The sequence below is a fragment of the Cebus imitator genome, unplaced genomic scaffold, assembly GCF_001604975.1.
Source record: "Cebus imitator isolate Cc_AM_T3 unplaced genomic scaffold, Cebus_imitator-1.0 Scaffold533, whole genome shotgun sequence".
NCBI lineage: Eukaryota > Metazoa > Chordata > Mammalia > Primates > Cebidae > Cebus > Cebus imitator.
Window position 1 is genome coordinate 1,242,350 of NW_016107848.1, and position 17,961 is coordinate 1,260,310.

The 17,961-nt window shown below is 38.7% G+C and overlaps 1 protein-coding gene across 12 annotated transcripts in view; it reads right to left on the reverse strand.

Annotated features, from left to right (window-relative positions):
* Window positions 1-17,961, reverse strand: part of FREM1 (FRAS1 related extracellular matrix 1) — a 162,134-nt gene that overhangs the window by 46,930 nt on the left and 97,243 nt on the right. For 6 of the 12 annotated variants that reach the window (XM_017514683.2, XM_017514684.2, XM_017514686.2 and 3 more), the window contains 5 exons: window positions 17,691-17,913; window positions 13,585-13,729; window positions 12,291-12,432; window positions 8,562-8,757; window positions 2,872-3,136 (listed from right to left, as the gene is read on the reverse strand). In XM_017514683.2, the coding sequence (XP_017370172.1) occupies window positions 2,872-3,136; window positions 8,562-8,757; window positions 12,291-12,432; window positions 13,585-13,729; window positions 17,691-17,913 (971 nt within the window). Of the gene's footprint in view, window positions 1-2,871; window positions 3,137-8,359; window positions 8,415-8,561; window positions 8,758-12,290; window positions 12,433-13,584; window positions 13,730-17,690; window positions 17,914-17,961 lie in introns of those variants that run through there. The other 6 variants (XM_037733495.1, XR_005197732.1, XM_037733496.1 and 3 more) reach the window with 6 other exon arrangements.

The following is a 17,961-nucleotide window of genomic DNA, read 5'->3' on the forward strand; positions in this document are numbered from 1 at the left end:
TCTCCTGCCTCAGCCTCCTGAGTAGCTGGGATTACAGGCACGCGCCACCATGCCCAGCTAATGTTTTGTATTTTTAGTAGAGACGGGGTTTCACCATGTTGACCAGGACGGTCTTGATCTCTTGACCTCGTGATCCACCCGCCTCGGCCTCCCAAAGTGCTGGGATTACAGGCTTGAGCCACCGCGCCCGGCCCTTCCATAAATTCTTAATTCTTTCTTTTTATTTTTTTGTGATGGAGTTTTGCTCTGTCACCCAGGCTGGAGTGCAGTGGCATGATCTTGGCTCACTGCAACTTCTGCCACCTGGGTTTAAATGATTTTCATGCCTCAGCCTCCTGAGTAGCTGGAATTACAGGTGCCCACAACCACTCCTGGCTAATTTTTTGTATTTTTAGTAGAGAGAGGGTTTCACTATGTTGGCCAGGCTGGTCTCGAACTCCTGACCTCAGATGATCCACCCACCTTGGCCTCCCAAAGTGCTGGGATTACAGGCATGAGCCACCACATGAAGCCTCAACTTCCATAAATTCTTGAGGTTCCTCAGAACATATTCAGAACAACAGACTGGACCAGACCATTGATGACTAGTCCTGATTCCATCAGAATTACCTGAAGGTACCTTTCAACAACACAGATTTCTGGGCCTGAGACTGGACTTACCAAAGTTGCCTCTCTGGGCAAGGCCCAATAATTCGTATTTTGTAGTTCTCTCTGGCAATTCTCTAGGGATCTAAAAATGTAGAAATTCCTGGGATAAATTATTTCTAAAATGCCATATAATATCACTTTCTCTGGACGTGAATTAGGAAATTTTTACAGTATCGCCAGTCCTTACATGTGGAGGTTTTGTTCTTCATTCTCACCACTCAATTAATACCTAACCTTCATTTCTCAACATCTTTATGCATTCATTCCTGTGTTCTCCAACAAGGTCACTGGTTTCTTCAAGACAGTTACTAATGTCTTCAGCAGACTGTCCTGTGGGCATTGACAGAGGGAAGCAGGAAAGGAAAGAAGCTAGAAGTTCCAGAAATGAGTGTAAAATTAAAAGCCCTGGATCTGATACAAATGTATTAAGCCAAGAAGCACCCAGCTTCCCTTAGCAAACAGGAAAAAAAGAACAATCATTGCTCCTCTTGGTAACTCCTTTCCTCCTTCAAGATCATGCTTGCGGTTGTAACTACTGGAAGTAAGAAGGTAGTCAAGGCAAGGATATAATGACAACAACGACAACAATAATAGTAGCTAACACTTATTTAGTTCTTCCTATGTGTGAGGTGTTGTTCTACTAAAGCTCTACGTGCATAAGCTCATATAAACTTCCCACAACCTTGTGAGGCAGGTACTGTGAGCATCAATCCATTTCATAGAAGAGGAAACAAGAGCACAGGAGGTTGTGTAACCTGATGAAGGTCACAGAGTTGTGAGTCACTCAGGCAGTTCTTGCCCCCAAGCCTGTATCTTAACTTTGCTATTCCACCTTTCAAACAAAAGAGCTGGCTTGAAAAGGAACCCCCACATCTCCCTTTTTAGTGAATGCCTAGCAATACTCAAGGACTGAACTAGTTAAGATGATGGTCAATTAAATGATTACCTGCTTGTTAAGGGACATTTATCAAGAGAAAAAATATAAGGTATTAATTCCAGCTTTCTGGGGTTGTTCATTTTGTTGGATTATCCAAATCAGCTTTCAAAAATCATTTTAAAGCTAAAAAGGTGAGCAGCATCCTCTTTCCTGACATTTAACCAGTGTTTGTCAGAGCAGATATATTGAATTTAGATAGGTAAAAGTGAGATAGAGGACAGTGATATCTGAACATGGGTGTGTCAGTGATATGTGATAGTTTAGGGGAACCCACTGAATAATAGAGGAACATGCTCCATTCATGTCATTTTATAGTGCTCTTTAGAAGACTATATTGTGTCATGGTGAAAATTGTACCAGGAGCCAAAAGTGTGGATGTACAATAAACAAACCAGTGCTCTCAGGGCCTCCTTCTGAAATGACAAAACTCAAAACCGGATTGTGTACAATGGTTCCCTCAGAGTCCAACGTTTCCCAGTCCTGATGCCCGGTGTTGTGACCTGTGTTTCTCTCCAGGACCTCAGGTTAAGCCAGCTTTGAGAGCTGTGAGATTATAGATCTTCCAGAGTTGCTCTTGCTTTATGTGACTTGAAACAAATTTCCATATTTTAAATGAATGTAGATTTTCATCAATGTTTTATCTTTGCCTTTTCACCAGATTGTTATTCACTCCAATGATTTATTTGATACAGAATTCTAGAACAGGTGCACAGCCCCCAATTATCACATTGTTTCTATGGGAAAATATGATCTACGTTATGACAACATGATTTATGATATAGTTACCAGAACACATTGTGTCAAAAGGCAGTGCCTGCTTATGCCAAATGTTTACTAATAAATGCTTTTCGTCAGACAGAAAAACATACTCCCAAAAGAGGGAAATTACTTTTCCAGGTCCATCTTTAGCTGGGAGCCTCAGCTCTTCACATCTCTCCTCGTAGCAGTACTTGCATTAGAATGTTTACTGTGTTTATTTTTTGATAAAAGGCCGTAATTTCTTGCTTTACTGCTGTCATTTTAACTGCGTGGCTTCACCTTACATATGAAAAGGCAATAAAAGAAAAACACAGCTGCACCAGAGCTGAAATGACTCGTTTTTTTCTCCTTTTCTTTCCTTTTTTTAGAAAAATAAATTTCATTCTATATATTTAAGGTATACAACATGATGTTATAAGATACACATATTTTGTAAAATGGTTACTATAGTGAAGCACATTAACAGATCTCCTTTTCTGTAAGTATTAATCCAAAGAAGCGGTTTGAGAAGTCTCCATGGGGCTCACCTGAATCTGTCACTGGAGACAGTCACCTTGCTCTTGTGTACGTAGCAAACTGTCTGCCCGGCTATATCCATTTGGCTGAAGCTTGTAATGGGAACTCCAGGATAGCGGACATATTCGACCTGGCCATACCGTGGAGGGGAGGTGATGACATATTGCAGTTCCTCAGGCTTGTCTGTCCCATCCACAGCCAGGAGAGTGGTGGTCGTTAAGAAACCTCTGTCACCTTTAGACACCACAAGTGGTTTTGTAAAGATGACAATATCACCTACATGACATAAGAGGTGATAGCCAAGAACCATATTAAAAAATATGTCTGAGGCAAAGGCAGAATACAGAGGCCAAAACTATACAAAAATCAAAACTAATATGACAAAGAAAGGTTTATATAACTATTATGAATAAAAATAATTAACCAAAAGACTTGACCAGATATTTTACAAAAGAAATTCAGATGGCCAGTAAAGATAATTTTAAATGCTCAATCTCATTAGTAATTACAGAAATATGATAAACTGTCATCTCCTAACTTTTTGATTGTCAAGGATGTAGAAGCCTGACTGTACAAAGTGTTGAAGAAGACATAGATCAAGAGAATCTTGCATACAATTTAGGAAAGAGTGTAAATTGGTACAAGATGTGGCATTATTTTGTAAAGAGTTGAATGTTCATGTATGCCTTGACCCAGCAATTCCATCCCAGCTGTGTACCTGAAAGAAACATTTGACCTGCTACCCCGGAGACATGCACCCAAGTGGTCACTGCAGCACTGTCTGTAACTGAAAACATTACACACAACCCAAATGCCTTTTCAAAAAGTGAAGGTATACACAAACTGTGTTCTGTTCACACAACTGAATTTCATGCAGTAGCAAAATGAATGAACTACAGCTTCATGGAACAAGACAGATGTAGTTTATTAACATTCATTAGTTATATGAGGAAGCCGAGAAAATGATAAACAATAGTAAGAAAATAATACAAAATTTAGGATGGTATTTTTTTCTGGAGAATATAGGAAGATGTCTATTATTAATATTCCAGTCCTTCAATTGTGTGGTAGTTGCACAAATGTTCATAAGATACTTTTAAATGTATATTTATACAACCATATTCATAGCAGGATCATTCACAATAGCCAAGAGATGCAAGCAACCCAAGTGCCTCTCAACAGATGAGTGGATAAACAAAATGTGATATACACATACAATGTAATATCATTTGGCCTTAAAAAGAAAGTCCTGGCACATGCTACAACGTGTTTGAAACATGGGGGCATTATGCTAAGTGAAATAAGCTAGTCATGAAAAGATATATACTATATGATTCCACTTATGTGAAGTACTTAGAGTAAACTCATAGAGACAGAACATAGAACAATGGTTTCCAAGGAGAGAAAAATGGGGAGTCATTATTTAGTGGATATAGACTTTTCATTTTCTGAGATGAAAAAATTCTGGGGCCAGGCACATTGGCATATGCCTGTACTCCCAGCACTTTGGGAGGCCGAGGCAAGAACATCATGAAGTCAAGAGACCATCCTGGCCAACATGGTGAAACCCCATCTCTACTGAAAATACAAAAATTAGCTGGGCATGGTGGTGTGCACCTGTAGTCCCAGCTACTTGGGGGGCTGAGGCGGGAGAACCGCTTGAACCCGGGAGGCCGAGATTGCAGTGAGCCGAGACTGTGCCACTGCACTCCAGCCTGAGTGACAGAGCAACATCCAACCCCAAAAAGATAAAAATCTGGAGACTGTATAGACAACATGCATATATTTAACACTATGAACTGGTACACTTAAAAATGGCTAAGATGGTATATTTTATGTTATGCATATTTCATCACTTTTTTTTTAACGTATGACTGATGAAGGTAGAAGTGGGTCACACATGGATGAATGATACAGTTTCACAAACTAGGGATTATAATTCAATTTTGTTCACCTGAGGTCCATTAAAAAATGATAATATAGAGCTTCTACTCTGTGTCAGGTACAGAACTAAGGGCCCTTACACCTTCACACCAATCTTGTGAGATATGGTCTTCTCATAGCCCCAGATTATAAATGGGGAAACTAAGGTATAGAAATGCTAACAAACTGGCTTGTGTTACACAATTAATAAAAGACTGAGTGAGAATTTGCATTCAAGCCATCTGAATCCAGTTCTTCACATTGCATTATTTTGTTCCCTGTCTTTAATATCTAGGGAGTTCTTATGAACTAATATTAAAAGGATGAATATTCCAAAAAGAAAAACACATGATGTAAATACAAAGCCATTTCTGAATTTAAAAATACAAGTGGCCAAAAAATTTTTTTTAAGATATTCAGTCTCCTGAGGAAATAAGAAATAAAAATGAACCATCAAGGTGGTATAATTTTAACCAGTGGTTCTCAATGACAGGGAATTTTGCTCCCCAGGGGACATTTGGCAATGTCTGGAGACATTTTTGGTTGTCATAACTGGGAGTTGCTAATGGCTTCTAGAGGTCAGAGGTCTGGGATGTTGCTAAACATTTTACAATGCACAAGGGAGTCCCGTGCAACAAAGAATGCTCTATCCCAAAATGTCAATAGGGCCATGACTGGGAAACGCTGTTTCAGATGACTAAATTGGGTCTTTTCGTACACTATGCTTTTTTCTCAAAATGCTATGCAACTTCAATCCTACATAGAATCAAAGACCATTCTAAATTTAAACCAAAACCTTAGCCACAGATGCTACAGAGAGAAGCAAGATGAACACGTTAAGGAAGTAAGAAGAATGAACTAGGTGGGGGAAACAAAAAGCACCCACAAGACATTCCACCAGGAGCAGGAAATAGATCTGAGGGGAGGAAGAGCAACTGGCTCTTGCCGTGATGCAATTTTTCAGCACTGTTAAGGGCAGAGTATAGGTTGGAGTCAACTATAGACAATGTCCTCCTAAACTTCTCTGAAAGATCTCAACATCATTTGTGCCACTGTGCAAATCAGAAGACCCAGCAATTGGGAAGCTTAATGTTATAAATAATAGCTCTCAAATGGAAACACTCAAATGCTCAATTTTAAGGTTATGCTTAAATCAACTATTCAGTATAGTCTTGTTTAGAGATAAACAATTACGGCTACAAAGTTATGTAGCAACCTTAAAAAAAAACATGTTAAAAAAAAGTAGTGATAAAACACCATTTTGTAAGAAGACACAAAGAGGAAAAACTTTGAACTGAAAATGTTTACAGGTTAATGAGTCTACTTTGTATAAGTTTTCAAAAATCCTTTTAGAAAATAATCACACGTCAAATGCGGCAGAGTCTGGCAATGCACTGACCAACCTTATTTTCTTTCTTCCTGGGTGCAAAGCTAAAGTTTCTATCGCCTGGCCTCTCTTAAAGTGGCATATGACTGTGATTCAGCCACTAGAATGTATATGAGAGGTATACAAACTTCACACCTAGGGCATGACGTCCCCTAATTTTCTTCCATATCTCACTTCCTGCATGACTGGAACACCTTCAGAATAAGGAAACGTGTAGATATAAAGAGTCCCCAGATGACTATGTAGAACAGGTTCTTCCATATCACTGTAAAACTGTGTTGCGCTTAGCCAATGAGAATACATCAGTTGTCTGCCCTAATATATTACTTGTACCATATTTGGCCTGGACATACATTTATGATGAACATAGTTGTTTTGCAGGGAGAGATAAATGTGTACAGTAACATCTAGCTTATCTGAAATCATTTATTCGACTTCTTTAAGGAACACATTTTACAACCAGGAAATAAACAAATAAAATATATTATTACACAGCTCAGAGTAAACATCTCAAAACGAATCAAACTGACTCACTTTTTTAAAAGTTTAGGACAATTATAATTCTGCCACACATAATTTTTTTTACTGCACTTAAGCATTTAATTTATCTCTGAGCTTCCTGGCAGCCAACACAAAAAAAGGGAAGCGTTCAGTCAATCAAGCATGTACTGAGGATCTAAGATGATGCTTCAGCCTGGGAATATATAGATCCTGGGATAACACAGATAAATAAGATATGATCCTCACCCCCCTCCCATAAGCTGAAGCAAACTTACGGGTAGTGACAGTTGGATATCAAGGGCTTATACTCTCCCTTGCTGAGTTTTTTTTTTAAAAACTCTCCTCCATCCACCATTTAACTCTCCCACATTCACCATTTATACAGCGGATTCTGCTTAATTAATTCATGAGAAGCTTATCTTATGGTGTTTTTCCTTGTTCCTAAAGTGTATGTGTTAGTACTTTCTTTATTATTATTATTATTATTATACTTTAAGCTCTGGGGTACATGGGCAGATCGTGCAGGTTTGTTGCATAGGTATACATGTGCTATGGTGGTGGTTTGCTGCATCCATAGCCCCGTCATCCTCATTAGGTATTTCTTCTAATGCTATCACTTCCCAATCCCCCCACCCTCTGCTAGTCCTCCCCTAGTCCCCCATACCCCAAGCCCTGGTGTGTGATGCTCCCCTCTCTCTGTCTGTGTGTTCTCATTGTTCAACATCCACTTTTGAGTGAGAACATGCAGTATTTGGTTTTCTGTTCTTGTGTCAGTTTGCTGAGAATGATGGTTTCCAGCTTCATCCATGTCCTTGCAAAGGACATGAATTCATCCTTTTTTATGGCTGCATAGTATTCCATGGCGTATATGTGCCACATTTTCTTAATGCAGTCTATCATTGATGGACATTTGGGTTGGTTCCAAGTCTTTGCTATTGAGAACAGTGCCGCAATAAACATACACGTGCATGTGTCTTTATAATAGAATGATTTATAATCCTTTGGGTATATACCCAGTACAGGTATTGATCAACTTACCACCTATGCAACTTACGACCATTCGACTTTATGACCACAATCACTGGCCACGACTGCTCTGCGTCTGGCAGCGCAAACATTGCCTACCTGGGCGTACGACAGTGTGGACCAGCTTCCGGCAGCACTACCATCTCCACGTGCACCATTTCAACTGTACATACAGCCTACTCAACTTACGACCAAATTGTGTTACGACTGGTCCGTGGTCCCGACCGTGGTCGTAAGTCGAGCACTAGCAGTAATGGGATTGCTGGATCAAATGGAATTTCTATTTCTAGATCCTTGAGGAATTGCCACACTGTCTTCCACAATGGTTGAACTAATTTACAATCCCACCATGTGTTAGCACTTTCAAAGTGAAAGAAGCAACAACTTCCAGCCTTTCCAATGACAAAGTTTATCCTTATTATTTTTAAATTTTAAAATTTATTTTTCATTTATTATTACCACTTAGAAGTACTTTCCTTTGAAACTCCATTTTCCAGTGATAGATCACTTCCAGAAGATAAAACTAGAGTTATCACATCTATTTGGCAAAATTTTACTTAAAGCTAAAACTCCTAACAGTTAAAGTAGCCTGTATAACCATATTGTGTGCAATGCGGAATTTCCAATAAACTTTTTGAAATAATGAAAATAACAAATGGATTGGCTACTCCTGTGAACCTCATAGGTTCCAGCCAAGCATGTGAGAAGCCAAAGGATCTAAATATAAATGACAGAATTTCAAAGGTGAAGAATGGAAGGAAAAAAGAAAAGAAGGGAGGGAAAGAGGGAGAAAGAAACAAATGTTGAATGCTTATACCAGTGATAAAAGCTTATCCCAATAAACCTTAGTAGGCCTGCTTTTACCTTTTTCCATGTCCTTGATGGTGATTTGACAGCCAAGAGCAGGGGACCTGTTGTCGCCATCCCAAAGGTAGAAGATGAAGCTATCCCGATTCTGGGAATCCATTGCCCCAGTATGTGTGTATCTCAGCAAGTTTAGATCCACTTCCCTTTGAGTGCATCTCATGCCAGGGGAGAGAGGAACCCAGTCCCTCCCTATCTGAAAAGAGCCAGAGTTAGTCAGCTGCCCATGTTTTTTCTTTTCCCCCAACGTACGTTAGTGGACATTTTCCGTATCTCCTGAAAACCTCCAATAGAAACGATATGTCAGGGAAATTCCAGACTACTTTTTGCCACTCTGCCTTATTTTTTTCTTTTCAAAGAAGTGTATCAAAATAATCTGAGGCCTTGGAAAAACACTAGCTTCAACCAAAGGGTTTCAGACAAAGTCAAACAATACAACAGCATTGTTATTTCAAAGATATTTATCATAAGCAATCATAGCTGATTAAATATTCCAATTAATGAGAGCAGGTGGGTAATTGAGCTCTTGGAATGGGTCTTTAGAAATTAAATGTGTTTCTTTTGCAGTTTCCATTTTTTCATTGTTCAACTAATCAAATATATATTTTTTCAACATGGCTCATTACTGGGCTTATCTCAAGTAGACAAAACAAAAATAGAACAGATGCATTTACTTGCCAGCATGTTTCCAGCCTTACTAAAGAAAGAAAATGATAGGGATCACTATCACTCCCTACATTTATATCCTATGTCATCAAAAGATATAAACTGCAAATATCATATATGATTTTTATCAGAATCTTCTAAAAGTAAGCCAACATTTGTTAAGCATATATTTTGTACAGAACATGGTACAGAAATCGTGGCATTTTCAATTTGAAAAGGTTTTTATGCTGAGGGTGGTGGCTAACATCTGAGAGTATTATAAAAGGTAATCATAAATCTGTATTATCTTATTAATAATCCTATTATTATTCATGTAAGGTACATAGCTTTCCCTGGGAATGGCTCATAAAAAGTCATTAGACATATTCTTTTAAAAAGTCATCTTAAAATTTATTATATGATATTATCTTGTGATTTTACTGTCTAATTTAAGAGTCTAAAACAGAAATTTAAATCATTTCCTTTTTATTACCCTTGATACATTATTCCCCAGACTCCCAGTTCCTGGCAAAAGAGCTCTGTCCTCCCTGCCACTGATTGTGCTACCACTTGCCTTTATGTCATTCTACTTGATAATGTTCTGTCTCTTAAATATGTGTGTCTATTATGTTCTGTGTAAAGCTAGTGTTTGTTTCCATAAGATCTATTTGCCAATGTAATTTTTAAAACAGTCTCTTTCAGGTTTTAAACTGGAAAGCCTACAACTCTATTTAACATTTTCTCCTTTCTGTATCCTGTCTAAGGGGGTAAGTACAGAAGAAGACATCTTTCCCTTTCTCTTGTCTCCATGGAATTCCTCACTGGCACCCCCAAATGTGAGATTGACTTAACAGAATCATTTGAAGACCCAGAAATAGAAAGAAAATAGAAGTCAGATTCAAGATGGAGCATCTAAGAAAAGTCAACAAGAAAATGAGAACTTGGGAGAGTCCAGGAGGGCTGGAGTCCTGGTCCTTGGTCTTGGAAAGACTCAGAGAACTGCTGGGGAGCTGGGCAAGAGCTGCGTGGCACCATACTGGGAACCTGGACCCATCTGCATTTTCACATATCCAAAACAGTTCCGTTCCCAAGCCACCCAAATGTGTGAGCTTTCACTGCATTTCTGCTTCATTACTCTTTGAAATGAAATAAGGACACAGCTGTACCTCAATTTAAATCAGTGATTGCTCTTCACTCTGATTCTCTATGGTGCCTACAATCTATGACAAGCTGTTCCACACAGAATGAATTCTTGCTGCTCTTCTAGGACTGTGCCTCCATTAGATGAAAAGTTAAGCGTTCCGTCAAATAATTGCACTGGGGAAGGTTGGTGGTTGTGGTTGCTAGTCTTAATCCACCACTGAAATAAACATTTGGACTGATGACTCAGCTGACCTTCTCAGGTGACTGATCTATATAATTCCTGTTGGGCTGATCCTTGGGCATCATGCACACAGTCTGAATCAGACTGAAATTTTGCTATTCTAGGCCTAAAGTGAAACAAGGACATTTTACCAAACCACAAAGCAAGCTATTGAACGAGTCAGCAGTAGAACCCAGGTGACCTTACCCCTAGTATCCCTTTATTGTTTCCAGGCTTATTTGCTTTCCATTAAAGCATCTAATTTGTAGAACATATACAATTTCAGGAATGTTAATTTATGGTGTCATGCAGTTCATGGGATTCAAATTTGGCAGATGTTAAAATCCGTCAGATGCTAGCAGGATGGGACGACTCCCACATGAGGTTTCTTTCCACACTGTCTTTTTAGTTCAAGACTTTGTTCATCTGAACGTAAACATAAGGGCTCTGGTGCTGCAAGGGGAGGTGGGGCTGCAGTGGGACCAAGACATCAACCTTTCATCTTTTAAGTTCATGTCAGATAGAATACAGAACAATTTGGTGTACTGTTTGTGGAGTAAGTAGTCTCCCTAGGGAAGACATAGGAAGGAAGGAAGAAAGGAAGATGAGAATCAGAAGGAAGGAAGGAAGGAAGGAAGGAAGGAAGGAAGGAAGGAAAGAAGGAAGGAAGGAGGGAAGGAGGGAAGGAAGGAAAGAAAGAAAAGGAAAGGAAAGGAAAGGAAGAAAGAGAGAAAGAGAAAAGAAAGAAAGAGAGAGAGAGAAAGAAAGAAAGAAAGAAAGAAAGAAAGAAGGAAAGAAAAGAAAGAAAGAAGCTCACTGTGATAAATCATTGAGAAGGCAGGAAGTGATAATACTCAGATAAGGTTTGGGTTTTTTATTTTTTTTATTTTTTTGAGACAGAGTCTAACTCTGTCACCCAGGCTGGAGTGCAGTGGTGTGATTTCTGCTCACTGAGCTTCTGCCTCCTGGGTTCAAACAATTCCCCTGCCTCAGCCTCTGGGGTAGCTAGGACTACAGGTGTGTGCTGCCACACCTGGCCAATTTTTGTATTTTTAGTAGAGATGGGGTTTCACCATGTTGCCCAGGATGGTCTTGATCTCCTGAGCTCATGATCTGCCCACCTTGGCTTCCCAAAGTGCTGGGATTCAGAAAATGCTTTAATGAGACCATTATGGACAAAGGAGCTAGAGGCAGCCCTCCAAATTTCCCTGTACCTGACTAACATGAAGAATAATGAAAGTTTTCATGTTCCTGAGAATGAGCTAGAATCTAGCTGAAATACAGAGAGAGAGAGATTAAGAGAACAACAGAGACTGTAGAACTGAAGGAGTTTTATCATTGAGATGATGGATGCTAAAGAGGAAAGTTACATGAATCACAAGTCAAAAATCTGGTAGAAATGAAGAAATCTCCGAAGAGTCTGGATTATCCTCAGAAAGCAGACAGCTTGCTTTACCGCAGTAATTCCCCTCCTCAGAATTTAGGGATAACTTCACGGGAGAGGGAGCAGTGAAGAATCTTAATATTTGTTGAATTTACCCCATGTTGACAAGGAAACTTTAGAACACCATGAATTCACTCTGAACTAATAAAATTAAATTATTTACTTCTGGGAAAATATATGGCTATCGGAGAAGAAATCCCATCATAGAAATGTGTATATTGAGAAGATTTATACCTGCTACATTCGTTTTGAAAAATAAAAGTAAAAAGTCACTAACCTTAAGCTGAAGTTGCCCATTTTGGGGAAGCCTTTCAAATACATAGTAAATCTTCTCCCTGGGCGAGTCTTCATCTATGGCTGAAAGAATAGCACTAGAAATAATACGAGTTTCCCCCATATTCACTGCAATTTCAGCCTTCCTGTAAAAAGGAAAATGTCTGGGTTAATATAAAAATAGAAGATGTTCCTTTAGTAGGGGACACTTATAGTGATTCTCACAGTTTCCAATATTCAACAATTAAAGAATGATATTCAATATTCAAAGTGCTGAAGGTGACTAGTGAGAGGCATGAAACAGACCCTGTATCGTTTGGGTCAGCCCCAATGAATGTGGGAAGAGGTAATTAGGCACCTCTAATTGATTATATGTGCCGAACTTTACAATATTGTAAGCTATAATGTATTCTATAAAATAATCTCGTTTCCAGTATTTCATTTTACACTCACAACAACAACTCCATGAAGTAAGAGGGCTAGGTATGAGTGTTCCAATTTTACAGACAGAAACTCATTTAAAAAGATTTAATGACTGGCCTACAGATGTTCCAGTGCCGTTGATGATCTGTCATTCTGAGTTAGGTGATATTTAGGTAATGTAGGACCCTCCCTGCAGAGCTGTGAGTAAATTAAGCCTCTTTTCTTTATAAGTTACTCAGTCTTGAGTATGTCCTTATAGCAGTGTGAGAACAGACTAATATAGGGAGATACTGAGAAAGTTTACAATTAATAATATCAGCTCAGAATTTTAGAAAATGATCATCATTGTGAGGTGGCAGGGGGTGTTGACCCACATGGAACATAGTAGATGACTGGTGAACAAAATAGTACCAAGATAATGAAAGAAGTGGGTTGATTTATTTCCCTCAGCCACACTTAGTTAAAAGTTTCAGCAAATCTGTTGTAAGGACTGTCTGCAGTTAATGTTATTAGACTTTAGTTGAATCTATATATTAGTTGCACTTTGGTATATGTGCAGTCATGTTTGTGTATGTGCCTGTATTTATAAGTTTAGCAGACTGTTCATTCCATACTGTATGTTCACTCATTCTTATTCTTTACAACTAACAAGTATGTTTAGAAGAAAATCACTTAAACGGCTGATTGTTAAGGAGAGGTTACCTTAACTAACATTTGCACCGAAGGCTCCTCATGCCTGAGTGTCAGGGGCAAGCTGTGATAGGAGCTAGTGAAGACTTGCTTCTTTGGGAGACACGCACCACATCTGTACCTAGTATTGTAGATTTCATAGAATTGTATAGAAATCTGAAAAGGACTCTTTTCAGGTAGCTTACTTGCTCAGCATTGGTTTTTCATCATTAACTGGGGTGATCTCCACTGAAATGGTTTTAAGTATCTTATGTTTCCCATCTGACAACTGGATTGTAAAATCATCAGCAAGGCTCTCTGAGTCATCGTGCACATATGTCAACCTCATTCCTGGAAGAAGAAAAAAGTAAGTAAATCTTCCTTATGATTGAACCATCATGACATATATCACAGATAATGTCTTAATTTTCAAGTCATGAGTATTAGCAAGAGTTCATTATCAGTGCAGTAGGGTGAAACTAAATTTGTTTTTTGAAGTAAAAGAGTGCCTCCTTAGCCTATTAAAGACTTTTTATTTAAATAATTTAGTATTTGATTAAGGATGCTATTTAAAACCAGTTAGAAAAGAATATATTTTTAAATAAACTATAAACAAATGTGCAGGGTATTTAAATAAAACTGAGAAAGTTAATTACTTGGGAAAAATTATAGAGTTATATCCCTACCTCAAGCCAATCACCAAAATAAATTCTTAATAAATCAAAATTTAAATATTACAAATGTAGCTATTTTTAAAAACCTACCTAACATTTATATGGAAATTCAAGAGACTCAGAACAGCCAAAACAGACTCAAAAGGGAACAAATTGGAAGCCTAACATTTCCCATTTTCAAAAGTAACTCTAAAGCTACTGAAATACTAAGAGATGTGCACCCAGATTTATATAATGTTTATTGAAATGTAAATTTTAATACCAAGAAATGGAAAACTATCTGGATATTTTTAAATGGGAGATAGTTGTATAAAATTGTAGCACAGGCGCCAGTACAGTGGTGAGCACCTGTAGTCCTACCAACCTGTGGGGGCTGAAGTGGGAGGATGGCTTGACACCAGGAGTTCAAGGCCAGTTTGGGCAACATAATGAGACCCTGTCTTTAAAAGAATTTAAAAAAAAATACTAGCCGGGTGGTGCCTGTAGTCACAGCTGCTCAAGAGGCTGAGACAGGGAGGAATGCTTGATCCTAGGAGTTTGAGGCTGCGGTGAGCTACGATTATACCACTTCACTCCAGCCTGGGTGACAAAGTCATCTCTTTTTAAAAATTACAGCATAGTAAGTCTATATGATGATTTTATAATGTAATTATCAAAAACTAAGTTTTCAGTAATAATAATAATAATAATAAAATTTTTTGAGACAGAGTCTCACTCTGTCGCCCAGGCTGGAGTGCAGTGGCACAATCTTGGCTCACTGCAACCTCTGCCCTCTGGGTTCAAGCGATTCTCATGCCTCAGCCTCCAAAGTAGCTGGGATTACAGACAGGTGCCACCATGCCTGGCTATTTTTTGTACTTTTAGTAGAGACAGAGTTTTGCCATGTTGACCAGGCTGGTCTCAAACTCCTGACCTCTAGTGATCCACCTGCCTTGGCCTCCCAGAATGCTGGAATTACATGCATAAGCCTTCACACCTGGCCTCAATATTTTAAAAGTAAGAAGAGGTCAGGTATGGTGACCCACTCCTGTAATACCAGCACTTTGGAAGGCCAATGCAGGAAAATCACTTGAGCCCCTTTGGACAACATAGGGAAACACTGTCTCTATAATTTTTTTTTAATTCAGTCAGTCATGTGTGTGGTGGCTTGTGCCTGTAGTCCCAGCTAGTTGGGAGGCTGAGGTGGGAAGATTGCTTGAGCCCTGGAAGTTGAGGCTGCAGTGAACTGTGATCGTGCAACTCTGCACTCCAGCCCAAGTGACGGTGCAAGACCCTGTCTCCAAAAGAAAAAAAAAAGTAAAAGAAAAACAGATTATATAATATGGAGTTTTTAAAACTTTGTATATTTGTGTGGAAGGATGATTATGAGAATACACTAAAGCTTTTTAAAAAATATAGCCATAAATCAACCACAAATAAAATATAGATGAAAATCTAATTTCTGAGAAAGTCACCAAAATATTAAAATACTAATATTTATGTGGGAAATTTTTATTTTTTCTTCAAAATGACTGTGTCCAAACTGTACACAATGATCATATAATTCTTATTTAGCTGGATAATAACCAACAAATGTTATTTTTTTAAATTGACTTTCTTGAAAATAAAATTTGAAATATTATTTTTTCCTTGGTCAAATTTGAAAACAAATATTTTAAACAATATATTCTATTATTTGCAGCATGTGGTTATTGATTTGATGATATTACCTTTTATGTTCTAGAATGTATTTCTTTGCAATTGACAAAAGCTGAGAAATATATAAATGCACTTATCTTTTTTTTTTTTTTCTAGATGGAGTCTCGCTCTGTCATTAGGCTAGAGTACATTGGTGCAATCTTAGCTCACTGCAACCTCCGCTTCCCGGGTTCAAGCTATTCTCCTGCCTCAGCTTCCCAAGTTGCTGGGACTACAGGTGCGCACCACCATGCCCAGCTAATTTTTGTACTTTTAGTAGAGACGGGGCTTCACCATGTTGGCCAGGATGCTCTGTATCTCTTGACCTCGTGATCCACCTACTTCGGCCTCCCAAAGTGCTGGGATTACAGGCGTGAGCCACCGTACCTGGCTGCACTTTTCCAATTTAAAACTGAGATAATTTTTGCAAGAATTACAAAAATACCTTTGGGGCAGAAAGCTTACACACTAGTTGGGGAAATATAACTAAAAGACAGTTGGGAAAATGTTGAATGAGTGCTAAAATGAAGCAAGCACAGAGAACAGTGGTTGGAGACCTTGGGTTGGCTTCAAGGGGAAGGTTAACAGAAAGCTGCATTCTGAAGGCACAGCCGTGGCTAGCCTGGCAAAGGAGAGGGAAGGACCTCACAGGCTGGGAAAAGAAAACACCTAAGGAAGGACAATGGGAAGAGGCAGTCATTCAGGAACCTCACACTTTTATCAAATTTTTAAAAGCATTTTCATATGTGAAAAATGGGATGAGAGCAATGTTTTTAAAAGAGTAATTAAAAAATAATTCAGGCTGCTATGCGAAGTGCCATTTCTCTAAAGAGCAAATTATCCCCTCAGAGAATAATGAATGTTATTCTGTGTGGTTCTATATTTGTTTCAACTGTGGAAATTTTGGCAGGCAAATCTCTTAAAATGTAGTTTCATGATCTCAATAGTTCTAAAAAGGAATTTTTTTTATAATAGCTTTAAATGTTTGAGTGAAAATACAAAAAACTCAAATATCATCTTTAATGGGAGTCTAAAAGTGAAAGAAAACATGTTATTGCCTTTTCAGTTACCTACTGTCTCTACCTAGAGCTTCCTGTCCTACATTCATCCTAGAGACAGCTCTTGATGGACAAATGAATAAAGTAGGTGAAAGCTATTTCTTCACTCCCGATTTCTGTGATTTATTATCTTTCCCAGGTCAATTTTTTTTTTAATTTTATTTTTTAAATGACAAATTAACATTGTATATGTTTATAATATATAACAGGGTGTTTTGATGCATGTATACATTGTGAAATTGTTTGCCTGTTTGTTTGTTTTTTGACAGTCTTACTCTGTCACCCAGGCTGAAAGGCTGGAGTGTAGTGGCATGATCTCAGCTCCGGGCAACTTCCACCTCCCACACTCAAGCGATCTTGTGCCTCAGCCTTCTGAGTAGTTGGGATTACAGAAGTGCACCACTGCACCCCGCTAATTTTTGTATTTTTAGTAGAGACGGGGTTTCGCCATGTTGGCCAGGCTGGTGTCGAACTCCTGACCTCAGGTGATCTGCCTGTCTTGGCCTCCCAAACTGCTGCGATTACAGGCATGAGCCACCACACTCGGTCACATTGTGGAATGGTTAAATCAAGCTAATTCACAAATGCATTACCTCATATACTTATTTCCTTGTTTGGTGAGAACTCTTAAAATTTACTGTCTTAGGTATTTTCAAGTATGCAATATATTGTTAACTATTGTCACTATGCTGTACAATAAATCTGTTGAACTTTCTTCTCTGGTCTAACTGAAATTTCATATCCTTTAACCAATATCTCTCCAATTCCCCCACCCTCAGACTCTGGTAACCACCATTCTACTATCTGCTTATATAGGTCTGACCTTTTCAGATTCCACATGTAAGTATGGGTTAAATTATTCAATAAACAATAACAAATACATAGAAGTGGAACATGCTATACCAGTCTTGAGGAGTTCCATGGAAAAGTTGTGGACAGGCGCATGTTTCTGGTCAGGGTTGGCTGGCTGCTTATTCTCAGAGAAGTCTTTGCTAAACCCTCCACTGATGAGGAGGCCATGGCGTGGATTTTGAGTGATGCTGAACAGCAAGGGATCCTGGGGAATGTCCAGGTCCACGGCTCTGATGATGGAAGAGTCCAGCTCTTTCATCTGGCCCTCGCACACCTGAGCCAGAACACATGACAAAAGTCAGCAGTGCATGAAAGAAAACCT